This window comes from Podarcis tiliguerta (assembly GCF_965153285.1).
Source record: "Podarcis tiliguerta genome assembly, chromosome: 9".
Classification (NCBI taxonomy): Eukaryota; Metazoa; Chordata; class Lepidosauria; order Squamata; family Lacertidae; genus Podarcis; species Podarcis tiliguerta.
Window position 1 is genome coordinate 34,689,163 of NC_139542.1, and position 12,067 is coordinate 34,701,229.

A 12,067-nucleotide genomic window follows, 5' to 3' on the forward strand; every position below is an offset into this window, starting at 1 on the left:
TTCGGCAAGCAGCTCCCATCGACACAATCACTGCGCCACCAAAGGCAGAATATTTCACAGCTCTCCATAAACTCGATTAGCTTTACTCGGCTACACCTACTGGAAACCAGGCACGCTGGAAGCAGGGACTGACAACAGATCTGTTAAAACAAAACAAAAAAACCCTGACCGCTTCTCTGCTCCCTTCACTAAAGCTGTCGGAGGGTAGTCGGGAAGGTAGAATGGGTGTGGGAAAGGGATTTCCTAATCGATTTGATCAGAGCAGCTCACAGCAGACGATTCTTCCCGGACGATTTTCAAGGGGAGGGGCGCTTTTAATAGGGACACGTACTGACTATTTTGTTTTAAGACAAGATCTGTGACCCGGCGAGTTCTTGTTTAATTTCTTTTAACCATCTGGGTGAGTGTGAAACGCCACTTCCTACTAGTAGTTCTTACGCCACCGGCAGGCTAGCTCCCGCCCCTTTGCTGTTCTCTTCTAAGCCTCTTAAAAGGCCAAGGAAACTTTAGAATTACGAAAAGGAAAGGAAGAAAAAAAAGGCAAGAAAGAAATGCAGCCCAGGCGGCCGCTGAGTGGCTGGGGCGAGTTTGGAGAGACTTGATTGGCCCGCTGCACGCCGCGCACACTCACGCGCCGCCGCCAGCCGAGGAGGAACCTGCCCAACTTTTCCTCCCGAGGGCTGTCACTCCCGCTCCGCAAAGCCAGCCCACAAAGCTCCCCCTCCGCTGGATTTAAAGAGGCAGCGAGCATCCTTGCAGACACGCACCCACGCTGGCCGGAGAGATATACACGCGCAGGCACACGCACGTGCTTCCCCCCTGGTCTTCCCGGCGCTACTCGACAACTGCCTACACAACAAGGGGGACCCTCCAAGCGCGTCGGTTCTCCTGTGTACGTTTTTACGCCGCTCTTCCAATGGCACGTGAAACAGCCAAATGCACAATTCATTTGTTTCATTGTTTTGCGCCGTGATCGATGCAATGATACCTGTGAGCGACTGGGGGAAGTGGGGGGGGGGTGAGAGTGTGTGACGCCGGCAGGTGAAGAATCATTACCTGAGTGATCGATCCAAGTGGCAAGCGAGAGAGAGAGAGACAGAGAGCGAGGGAGCGTGTGCGCGCGGCTTAGCCACCCCCACCAATGCAGAGGCTTCGACAACTCCTCTTCAAATAGTCCATTTTGCTTCCTGGATTCCCATATTAGTTATAGGACCAAAGTTTCCTCTCTCCGCCCATTCCCTGGCTTCAGCCAAGCATCCCTCGCTTTCTCTCGCTCTTTCTCTCTCTTCCCCCACCCTCCTCCCCAACCTCCTACATCCGCTCCGGCGAGAAGGGAGAACTCCAAATGAGAAAGCGCCAGCCCACAAGTGCTCCGCAGCCGCCCTCCAGCCCCCTCTCGCCCGCCCCCTTACCATGATCAGCGTGTGGTTCCTCTGCTCGGCCGTGGCACACTCGGCATCTTGTTGCTGCTTGCTGCTCGGGTGCTGCTGCTGCTGCTGCTTGCTGCCGCCGCCGCCGCCTCCGGCCCCCGATTTCTTGGCCCTTTGCTCCAGGGTCCTCTGGTAGAGGCTCACCGTGTCCCTTCGCTCCAGCTCCAGCTGCTCGGCCTGGGCTTGCTGGTACCTGTTCTCGCAGTTGACGTGGTGCCTCCTGCAGCCCTCGATGCGCTGCCTCAGCCTCTCCACCACGGTGCTGTGCTTGGGAACGCCGCTGCTCCCGTTAGTGCCGCCGCCGCCGCCGCTATGAGTAGCGCTGTTACCGGGAGGAGGGCCGTGGGGAGCGTTGTTCACGCCGATCCCGGCCCCGCCGAGGCTGCTGCTCAGGTTATTGTTGAGGCAAAGGCTGCCGCCGTTCGCGGCAGCGGCGGGGGTTGCAAAATCCCCCATCCTCTTCTCCGCGCACACTATTTTGGAAGAACTTTTCCCCCCTTTGAGAAGCGGGCGCCACACGCCAGGCACAAACGCGGGGGTCCTCCGGGGGAAGATACTCTTTAACGGACCATGGGGGAGGGAGGCAGCAGATCCCCAGCGAAATGTTTTGGGGTTGTTTGGTTTAAAACAAAATACCCCCCAAAAAATTTAAAAGCTTCTCTCCCTTCCTTGTCGATCCTCTCCGGCAGGAAGAAAGCTTCCCCCCGCCCCCCACAAAAAAGAAAGAAATTGCCTAAAGAAAATGTTAAAAGCCGAGACCCAGGAGGCGGTGCTGCGAGGTTATCGCCAGACACAATCAACAAACACAGGAGGAATCCCAACAAACTGATCGGTAGCTTGTTCGGTGGCAAACTCCAGGGAAGGAAGATCAGATCAGTCCACCTTTGAAATAATCCATCATTTCCAAAACAAATCCCAGACCGAAAACCTCCTTGGTCTCCCCCATGTATGAAAACGGAGGAAGAGAGAGACACGCACCCACATGCGTGCAAAACAGGCAGGAATCTCTCTCCACGCTCCACACTTCTACACACACACAACACACACTCGCACAAGACACCTACGGACATACACACCGGGCAGACAACGCGCACACAGGCACCCCAACATCGCACCCCGCGCCACCGGGCGGCAGGCAGCGCCGCTTAATTGTGTTTTCTCTCTCCCGGGGAGTAGGGGGAAAGAAAAAAAAAAGTTTGGGTGTTTATGCCGCACCGTGTTCTCAAAAGTACTTTGGCTGCTCAGTTGTATTTTTCAACAGGAACCTAAAAGGGAAAAGGGAAAAAAAAAAAAAACACAGCAAAAGCAAATCCTCCAGCTGGGGGGAAGTCAACACGTGAACAATCCGGGGCGATCTGCAAAAGTAGCTCGCTGAAGTATTTGCAGAACGTACGCCGAGCTGCTACACACGCAGACTGCTCTGCTCTGCTCTGCTTGCTGCTTCTCCTCCTGCCACCATCACAATGATCAAGTGCTGTCCTCCTCCACCTCCTCCTCCTCCTCCATGCCAGCGGAGTGATACCAGGACAAGAGCGCTCAATAAACAGAGCAGCAGCAGCAGCCGCCGCTCCAGCTCCTCCAGGCCGTGAGGCAGACCCGGGGACAAGGTGCAAAATCCGGCCCGGACCTTTCGCCAGCAGGAACGGACACGGCGATTCCCCGCCTAATTCCCCCTCCGGCTCCTAGCCACGCTGCTTGTTACCTTGGGCGGAAAATCAGGGACTGCCAGGACCGAGCGAGAGCGATCCGAGGGGGAAGCTGGAGAGGCAGGCAGTCAACTTTTGACCTGGTCGCGTGGTGCGTGTGTGTGTGTGTAATACGCCTGCCCTGTGTGTCCGGTTTCCTTTTTCGGCGCGAGCTGAAGCTCTGTATCATGCTGGCCTAAATTGTTACATATTGCATGGTATAGAACCTGTGCATGATGATGACCACAGCAAGGGAACGGAAGCCTCCTAACTCTCCTTGCCTGACGTTTACCACGTGGAAAAGTCAAGGGGAAGAAAAGAGGCTGGTGTTAAAATTAACCCTGATACGCCTCCCGTTACCCTCAATTCAAATATCCGAGGGGTGTTTTTTTTTGGGGGGGGGCGGGATGCGGTAGAAGCACAGTCCTTGACTCACTCACTGGAGAGTAAATCTCATTAATTTGTTTCCGACTCAACTTATTTACAAGTTGAATTTAAAACAATCCCAGCCCTGGATAGAATGTAGGTGACAGATACAGTATCTTCTACTGAGTTACACGAACTTGCTATTATTGTTACATCGATAGGCATACCATATACTGTTTGTGTACACACAAACACACACACCCCCCATTTCCGGCCACAGAACACTTTTGGAGGTAGGTTAAGTTCACCTATCGCAGTGCTACAATTCCCAGCACCCTTAACAAACTATAGTTCCCGTGGTTCTTTGCAAGGGGAGGTGTGTGTTAAATGAATAGTGTGGACACAGCCGTAGAGTGACAAGCCCAAGGTACTTTACTGCCTTTAAAAGGGAGACAGCAAGAGTGAGATCCATCCATTATGCAAGGGAACCTACAATCTAAATCAGAGCGAAGAGGGAATTAAAGTGCTCCCTAATCTCTCAAGAACGACTATAGGTACCGTAACAAACACAGTGCATGAAGTTGGCTGGTGTTTGACTGTTCACTGGTTGGACCGCTGATTAAAAGTAGTTAAGAAAAACAGGTGCATTGTTCGCTTTATTTACTAGGAACTGACAGCTCTTTAGGAGGCAAAACACAAAATATGTCATTCACCTTTTCCACTCGTATTGGTTACTTAATTCAAAAAGAGAATGATTCAAATAAGGGCTGATGGGCAGCATCCAAAAACAGGCCAGAACTTTCTATTTTTAACAAGAAAACAATGTGAGGCTCAACATTTTTTCCAAGAGAATAGTGGGTATTTCCATGCAGAGCTGCTGAGAATTGCCATGATGAAAATAACTGAGGAAGTTGGCTATTTAGCCCATCTCATAGGTAGTCACATTAAAATGCAACATGATAACATTGCACTCAACAGTAGTTGCAATCCAGGGGAGGGTTTCAGGTGCCTTAAGGCTGTCATCTTAAACAGGCACTAGGGAATGATTCTTACGGAGCTCTGTGGCACTTACTTATGAGTAGACATGCTTTGGTCCAGCACACCATCTGCTGAACCCTGTGGCAATCAAAAACTGTATGTTAGTTGGACTACACCAGAGTAAGATGTACAAATATACTTTTTCTGTTGCCTAATAATCCAAATCGTATTGATTAATTATAATATCTATATCCCACCTTTCTTTAAAAAAATAATATTAGGCTGCTAACAATAATTATTTGCATGTGTATGCATGCACATTAGGAAATGCAATTAAAACTGAAAACCACATGCAAAAACACAGCCTAGGGAGTGCATTCCAACTATAGGGTTGGGTCCTTCTAAACACACTTGTTTTCAACAGACAGTAAAAACTAGACAGTGATGTAAGTCAAACAGGCCTCCCTAGGCTAGAAGTGAGCCACCACTGAAAAGGCCCTGCCTCATATTAATTGTTGGGGGGGTATGGTATGGAGCAAGACTTAAAATATTGATCTGAGTGTGCTGGGTGAGAGAATACTTAGTGGATTCCATGTGGCATGGTGGCTAGAGGATCAAACTAGGCCTAGGGAAACCTAGGTGCAAATCCCTGCAAATGTCTCTCTTGGTTGTTGTGAGGATTAAATGGGGCAAAACATGTATGACATCCTCAGCTCCTTGGAAGACAGAGAGGAAATAAATGCGAAAGGAAAGTCTCTTCCATTTTCAACTGAATGGCTAAAACAATGCTCCAAACCATTTTAAAATGAACAACATAGATTCATTTAGTGTTGAAGAACAAAAGCCCCAAATCCAGAATGTAGCTGAAAGTGAATATTATTTTGTTATCATATTATCCAATTATTGAATCGGTTTTAGTCATTTTGTCTAGAATTGCAGACAGACAAAACACGAGCTTTGAAACCCCTGTCTCATGCTTGGAAAAGACTTGACCTTCTTTAGCAATGGCAACATTAGTTTAAAAGTATTAATTTTCCTCCATATTATTTCCCACAGAAACTGCACTTCAAAATACAGAATCATTCTTAAAGAGAGACTAAAGACTGTTGTGATTTACCCCAGCCAGCAGCGACTACTTTCCTGTATTATGTCACAAACCTAACCCCAATCCATCCTGCTGGAGTGGGTTCAGAATCAGTGGACAGACTCTGGCCTCTGCCCATTGGAGGGGGCCTCTGACATTGGTGGTGTCTTTTTGGCTATATAAGGACCCACACTTGGAGAATGAGTTTGCTATTAGTATATAGGATTTCTTTCCTTAGGTTAAGGAATCAGCAGAGTAGCTATATTTCATTCACTTCCCGAGAACAGCAATTCCTGTGTGTCAATTCTGAAACAAGATACAATATTTAAAATGAACCTCTGCCTTGCAGGTCTTCGACAGAACCAGATAGCAACACCACATATTTGCTGTCCAGAGTGCTGGTGGTGTGTAACAACTATATGAAAGCAATAAACAACAAGTGGCAAACTATAAAGGCAAGTAAGCTGGTAATGTTATCTAGAAGACCCTTTATAAATCCTCTACGCCATTTCACATTCAAGATTTTGCCCCTTTGTGGTTTGCCTTTCATTGTCTGCTGCTTATGAGCTGGTGCAGCCACTGTTGTCAGACTTTTAGGAGTATTTTGAAGACAGGGCCCTGCCCAAACTGTTTATGATCCAAGGTGTTCCTGAAAAGATTTATGTGGGTACTCCCTAACCCTAACCCTTCCTCTGTAATCCTATTGATTTTAGGACACAAAGGATTTCAGGAGTCAAGTTAAGGCCCACTGTGAATGTTTTTATTGCACAGCTAATTGGATGATGACATTAATTTAATAAGACTTTTAGCAAAATTACAGTTAAGTAGGCCAGAGACCAGGTGTGAATAGGTTTCACTTAGCCTTTGACAAGTATTTTGTGCACTTCAATCGCAGTGCCCCCTAGAGCTGACTAGCTAGTTTGTGGGGGAAAATCTGCAGAAATTAATATTGATTACACACTGACTGTCACAAAGCCTGACAATGCAACAGTGGTTGTTGTAACATGCGGCGACGAAAAGAATACATTCGCTTTACTCAGGGTGTTGCAGCAATTTGCTCCTGGTGTGTAATAGGACATTATTTATTTCCATAATTCAAAGAAAGAAAGAAATACCATTGGAAGGAAAGGGGTTTGAGGCAAGAAATTATTCGTTTTATGCATTCGAATAAGCGTAACTCCAGTGCAAATATGTAATGTTGGTAATTTGTGTGTGTTTTTCTATTTCTGGTTAGTACTGCAGGTCAGAAGCAACATAAGATTCTGGGTTATTCATTTTGTTTCAGTATGTGTGGTTGCAATGCAGCCTAATGTCTGTATATAATGCAGTAACATCTATACAATGTTATTGGGAGGAATGGAGATGTGAGACTCACCCATACTCTTTCCTTTCCTTTCTCTGGCAGGTCTTTAGCCACTAGCTGGCCACCAGCAGGTCTTCTCATGGTGGCTGCCACATATCTTTTCCTCCTCTGGTGCTTTTGAATGGTTTTAAGTTGTTTTGGTTCAGCACTGTTTTGATATAACAACTTATTTAATTGCTTTTTATTAATATATACAACTGATCGGTGGTTTTGTTTTGTTTTAAAGCTCTCTTTTTTAGCGTGTGAGCCACCTTGGGTCCTGCCCTGGGGGAAAAGGTGGGACATGAATAGTAAAATAAGTCTGAAATAAGCCATTTAATGAGTGGATTTCTGAGATGTGGCACCACAACTTAAAGCAGGAATGGAGAAACCTTAGATGAATTTGTGCTGTTCCGCAGCTGAATTGTGACACTATCTAGCCATGTCACATGTTTGAGAAGTGTCACTGGTTCACACTACAACTAGTGAAAAACCAAGGTCAGCAGCAATTAAGATATTGTTGTGAGTTTGTGGGGGGTGGGGGAAGTAGGCTGTATGCTGAGACTCTTCTAATCCCTGGATCCAGGAAGTTAAAATATAAAGGTGTGAATTCCTGGTGAGGTGATAGCCTAGGTAATTAAAGGAAGTGGATCTGTGCCAGGTGGTAAATGGGTAGGGCCCCCTCCCTCAACTCACTGGTAGTTAGAAAGATGAAGGCCAGAGTGGAGAGTTGAATGATGTGAGCTAGAAGCTGGAAGCAAGGCAGCTGACCAGGAATGTAGAGTGTCAGAGCTATGCCTGATTTCTGCTAGAATCCAAGATTATGGTTTTGGGAGAAGCAGAATGCTTTTGGCGTGTTGATGCTGTGAACCCCTCCATCATAGCCTCAGGTTGTATATCTATGCAAATAAACTGTATATCACAAAGACACTACAGTCTCCATGTATCCTATTCCAAAGGAAACACTGAGTAACAGCATAAAAAGTAAAGGTACCCCTGCCCGTACGGGCCAGTCTTGACAGACTCTAGGGTTGTGCGCTCATCTCACTCTAGAGGCCGGGAGCCAGTGCTGTCCGCAGACACTTCCGGGTCACGTGGCCAGCGTGACAAGCTGCATCTGGTGAGCCAGCGCAGCACACGGAATGCCGTTTACCTTCCCGCTGGTAAGCGGTCCCTATTTATCTACTTGCACCCGGAGGTGCTCTCGAACTGCTAGGTTGGCAGGTGCTGGGACCGAGCGACGGGAGCGTACCCTGCCACGGGTATTCGAACCGCCGACCTTTCGATCGGCAAGTCCTAGGCGCTGAGGCTTTAAACCACAGCGCCACCCGCGTCCCGAGTAACAGCATGGCATGCAGCAATAACAAACAGCTAAAGCATGGCATCTCTAGTGGTGGTGTAACATGGAAATAACCACCATAGATGGCAATCAGTGGAGTCCTTCAAGCAACAGCAACAACTACAGCCTACAGAGATTTAAGGCTACAATCAGATACCTACTCACTTGGCTGTTAGCTCCATGCTGAGTGATCAGCATGCATAGAACGGGATTCTCAGGCCAGAGCCAGGATGACTCCTCTTTTTGATGAAGACCCTGGTCACATGAAGTCCAAGGAATTTATATGGCCTCCTGACTGAGTCACCTCCGGCATTTTCACAGAGCCATTGTCAGGACCGTCTTCAGCAGATAACCCATGGACAAGGTTAGTGGCTTACCTGTGGCAGCACCTTTATTGGTGGAGGGGCCAAATTAAGAAAATGTATCAATAATTGTAAATGCTGAGATGAGTGGAAAGTAAAGCTGAAAACAAATGGAATAGCATATCAGCATTTTATTGATAAATTAGTTGAGAGACCATGAAATATCGGGGCGGGGGGCAGTCTTCAGCTCTTCCCTTCCTTAGTCATCTCACCCCACCCTCAATACATCACTTCTCCCTCCTGGAAAGTCTGCCTGAATACTGGGTTGGGAAAAGAGATGACACATTCCTGACACACTGTTGCCCACCCTACGTCCTAAATCCAGCTGTCTGTCTTCTGTTTCTTTGACACACTGGGACATACAAAAAAGAGAGAGAGAGAGAGGTTTACAGTGTAAGAAACTAGCTACTGCACATATAAATGCTATTGGTTACAGAATATGCATGCATGTATATGAAATACCTACCTATACAGAAAGTCTTCTAAAGCAAAGTTGTTGCAAACACCTAAATGTAGACACTAACACACATTCCAGTTTCATATGTGATATACAATAGGCTTGCTGATGTTAGCATTTGGAAACTAATGGTGCTAAAGCTGACAGAGCACTAATTACTAGTTGTACTAGGTGATTGCCTTTTCAAGGATGTGTTCAGTGAGGTACAATTTTGAAACATTAGAGAGTACAGGCCAGCATTGGAAAAAAGACATATGATGTAAAAATAACTACATAAGCTCTCAGTGTGGTTGTCATAAATGAAATCTGCCTGATTAAGAAAGTTCTGTTTTAATGCTGAAATGTGAAAAGGGCCAGTCGAGGAAAAGGCATTTAGAGTACTACCAAAAAGCACCACCACTCCTCTGACAGCACCTAAGTGTATTTCAGTGAAAAGGAGATAGAGGCGGGGGAACTAATCACCATTTAATCACTTGCATGAGAGTTAATTTGTTAGATGTTTGTTGCCAAAGTGGTAAAACAATGTGTATAAGTCAATGTGCAGCTAATGTGGGATGGCATAAAGCTGGTATTTATTAACTGTCCTAAAATACCTTCTAAAGCAGAGATGGGGAACCTGTGGCTCTCTGTTATTGGACCAAAACTCTCATCATCCCTGTCCATTGGCCATGCTGGCTGGGGTTTATGAGAGTTGGAGTCCAGCAACATCTGGAGGACCACAGGCTTCCCAACTTTGTTCTAAAATGTTACCAAGTTAGTTTCCAGTCACATTAAGAAGCCCATCTGACTAGAGCTGGTAACACAGAGGCCCGTGAGCTAGACATTCCTCAGGTCAAACCTTTCCTCATCTTCAAATCCACTGAGGCTGCAATTCTAATCCTATAGAGGAGGCTCCATTGAACACAGTGGAACTTCCTTCTTAGTAATCGTGGATTGCAGGGCGGCCCCACCATTAGGCAGAGTAAGGTGGCTGCCTCAGGCAGATGAATTTGGGTGGCATAAAAGGACAGCAAATTGTGATTTAATGTTATTATTATTATTATTATTATTATTATTATTATTATTGCTGCTGCTGCTGCTACTCCTAGGCTGGGGAGAGGCAAATGTGGGATTTTCTGACCCAGGTGCTAAAATAATTTGGTCAGACTTGGTACTATGGATCTTGACTTGGGAGAGGTACTGCAATTGGGTGTTGTGCATCAGCCAGCAAAAAGTATTGGGTTGACCATGATTCATAGGATTGCACAGGAAGTGGCTTTAAGAACTCAGACTTCATTCTATTTCTTGTGTGGGGATAATAAGAATGACCTACACTTACAGGTTGGTTGCAAGGATTACAAATATAATATACATGTGGACACTTGAAATGTGTTATATGAATGCTAGGCATGATTGCCCTGATCCAATTAAATTTAGTTGGGCTGCATGATGCAAACTCTGGACTGTACCACCTGAGACTGAAGCAGGGGCCTCACATTTTGAAGTGCTTCTCCATAAATATCCACATAGAATAATAGATGCTAGGGGAAAGAATGCTAGCCTTCTCCCTAAGATGCTAATTTTCTATCTGTGAGGAATTTTTTTAAAATATGAAGAAACATTAAACCACATACCCTCCTCACCTGCAGTCTCAAGAGGTACAGTTAATGCACACGTTTACCACCCCAGTGACTACTAGGTCAAAGTCCCATTGAAACTTATTTTAAAAAACATTTGCATACCACTGTTATTTTTTTTAAAAAAATCAAGTGGTTTACAACAGAATATAAAACCATACTATAAGTATGCTCCCTGTTATTTTGTCATGCGATTTAGGCTATAAACCTATGCATGCTTGTGTAATAGTAAGTGCCATTGACTTAAGTAGAATTTACCTGTGACTAGTAAACACATGTAAGGTCAGACTGCTAGCCAAGACAACATACATTAGCAGTATTTAGGGCAGAGTTATTAGTAGCTTTTTGTGTGTTTGTTTCCCCTGAGAGCACCTTGCAAGGAAGAACACATCACAGTAACAACAGGCAGAGCAGAATGCTCAGCATTTGCCAACAAAGGGTTCTCTCCTGCTCACCCGCACCCCCCTTAGTCCACATGTGGTGGATTCCCCCCCGCGCTTATGTCTCTTCTTTATGAGAATGAAGGGAATTTTCCATTGCTTGAGTGAAGGAAGGTAATTACAAGAAGAGTCAGCATGTTTGCATTTTACACAGCTACCTCTCTTCTTGGGACTGGGCAAATTGAAGGTACGCAGGGATCTCAAATGGTGAGCCTCATTGCTGCCTTGTTAATGTAATTTAATTATTTTTACATAAATTTCTATACTGCTTAACTTTTTAAAAAACAAAAACCCACCCACCCACCTACCAATGTAGTGTACGACACAGACTAAAAACAATATAGAATTTGGAATAAAATAAATTGTATTGATGAATGGACCATACTGTTGGTGTCCCAGCTTACCTTTCCTGGCTTACTTTACTCTTCCAGCATCTGGAACTGGGGTTCCTACCTCTTGAGGCATGGTACCTATTATTTCTGAGAAGACGAATGTTAGTAATATGCCCTACTTGTGCTTCTCTTGTTGACCTTGGTTACTTGTTTGTGCAAAGTGCCCTTTGACCAGAGTTCCCATGTGTGCTTGTCTTAATTTCTCAAAACATCAGGACAGAGAGATGTGGCCCTATGCCACGTACCTTGATATATGAGATCTGTGTTTCCTGGCTGTTCAGAGAGTAGATGGTATGCTCAGTCTTGTATTCCCATTTTGGGCTGGGAAGGAAGTGATAATTGCCAAGTGTTAGTGCTGACCTTTAAAGCCCTAAACAGCCTAGACTCTGAAGGAGCATCTCCACCCACAACATTCAGCCTGGACACTGCGATCCAGATCTGAGGGCCTTCTCGTTATTGGTGCTCACCCTCCCATCAGATGCCAAGAAAATAAACAGCTCTTTGACTTTTAGAAGACATCTGAAGACAGCCTGTATAGGATTTTTTTAAAAAAATGTTTGATGTTTTATTGTGTTC

The 12,067-nt window shown here is 45.8% G+C and overlaps 1 protein-coding gene and 1 long non-coding RNA gene across 3 annotated transcripts in view; one reads left to right on the top strand and one right to left on the bottom strand.

The window, feature by feature from the left end:
• Positions 1-4,136, bottom strand: part of MAML3 (mastermind like transcriptional coactivator 3) — a 271,009-nt gene extending 266,873 nt beyond the window's left edge. Inside the window, exon 1 of the mRNA XM_083457103.1 lies at positions 1,413-4,136. Coding sequence (XP_083313229.1) covers positions 1,413-1,886 — 474 coding nt within the window. The 5' untranslated portion in view covers positions 1,887-4,136. The remainder of the gene's footprint in view (positions 1-1,412) is intronic.
• LOC310685440 lies at positions 3,155-8,702 on the top strand. 2 transcript variants are annotated; one of them, XR_014515259.1, is made up of 3 exons: positions 3,155-3,227; positions 5,893-7,869; positions 8,226-8,702. It is a non-coding gene; the product is annotated as an uncharacterized lncRNA (long non-coding RNA). The 2 variants fall into 2 exon arrangements; XR_014515260.1 differs by lacking the exon at positions 3,155-3,227 and having other exon boundaries at positions 5,704-7,869.
• The last annotated feature ends 3,365 nt before the right edge of the window (positions 8,703-12,067 follow it).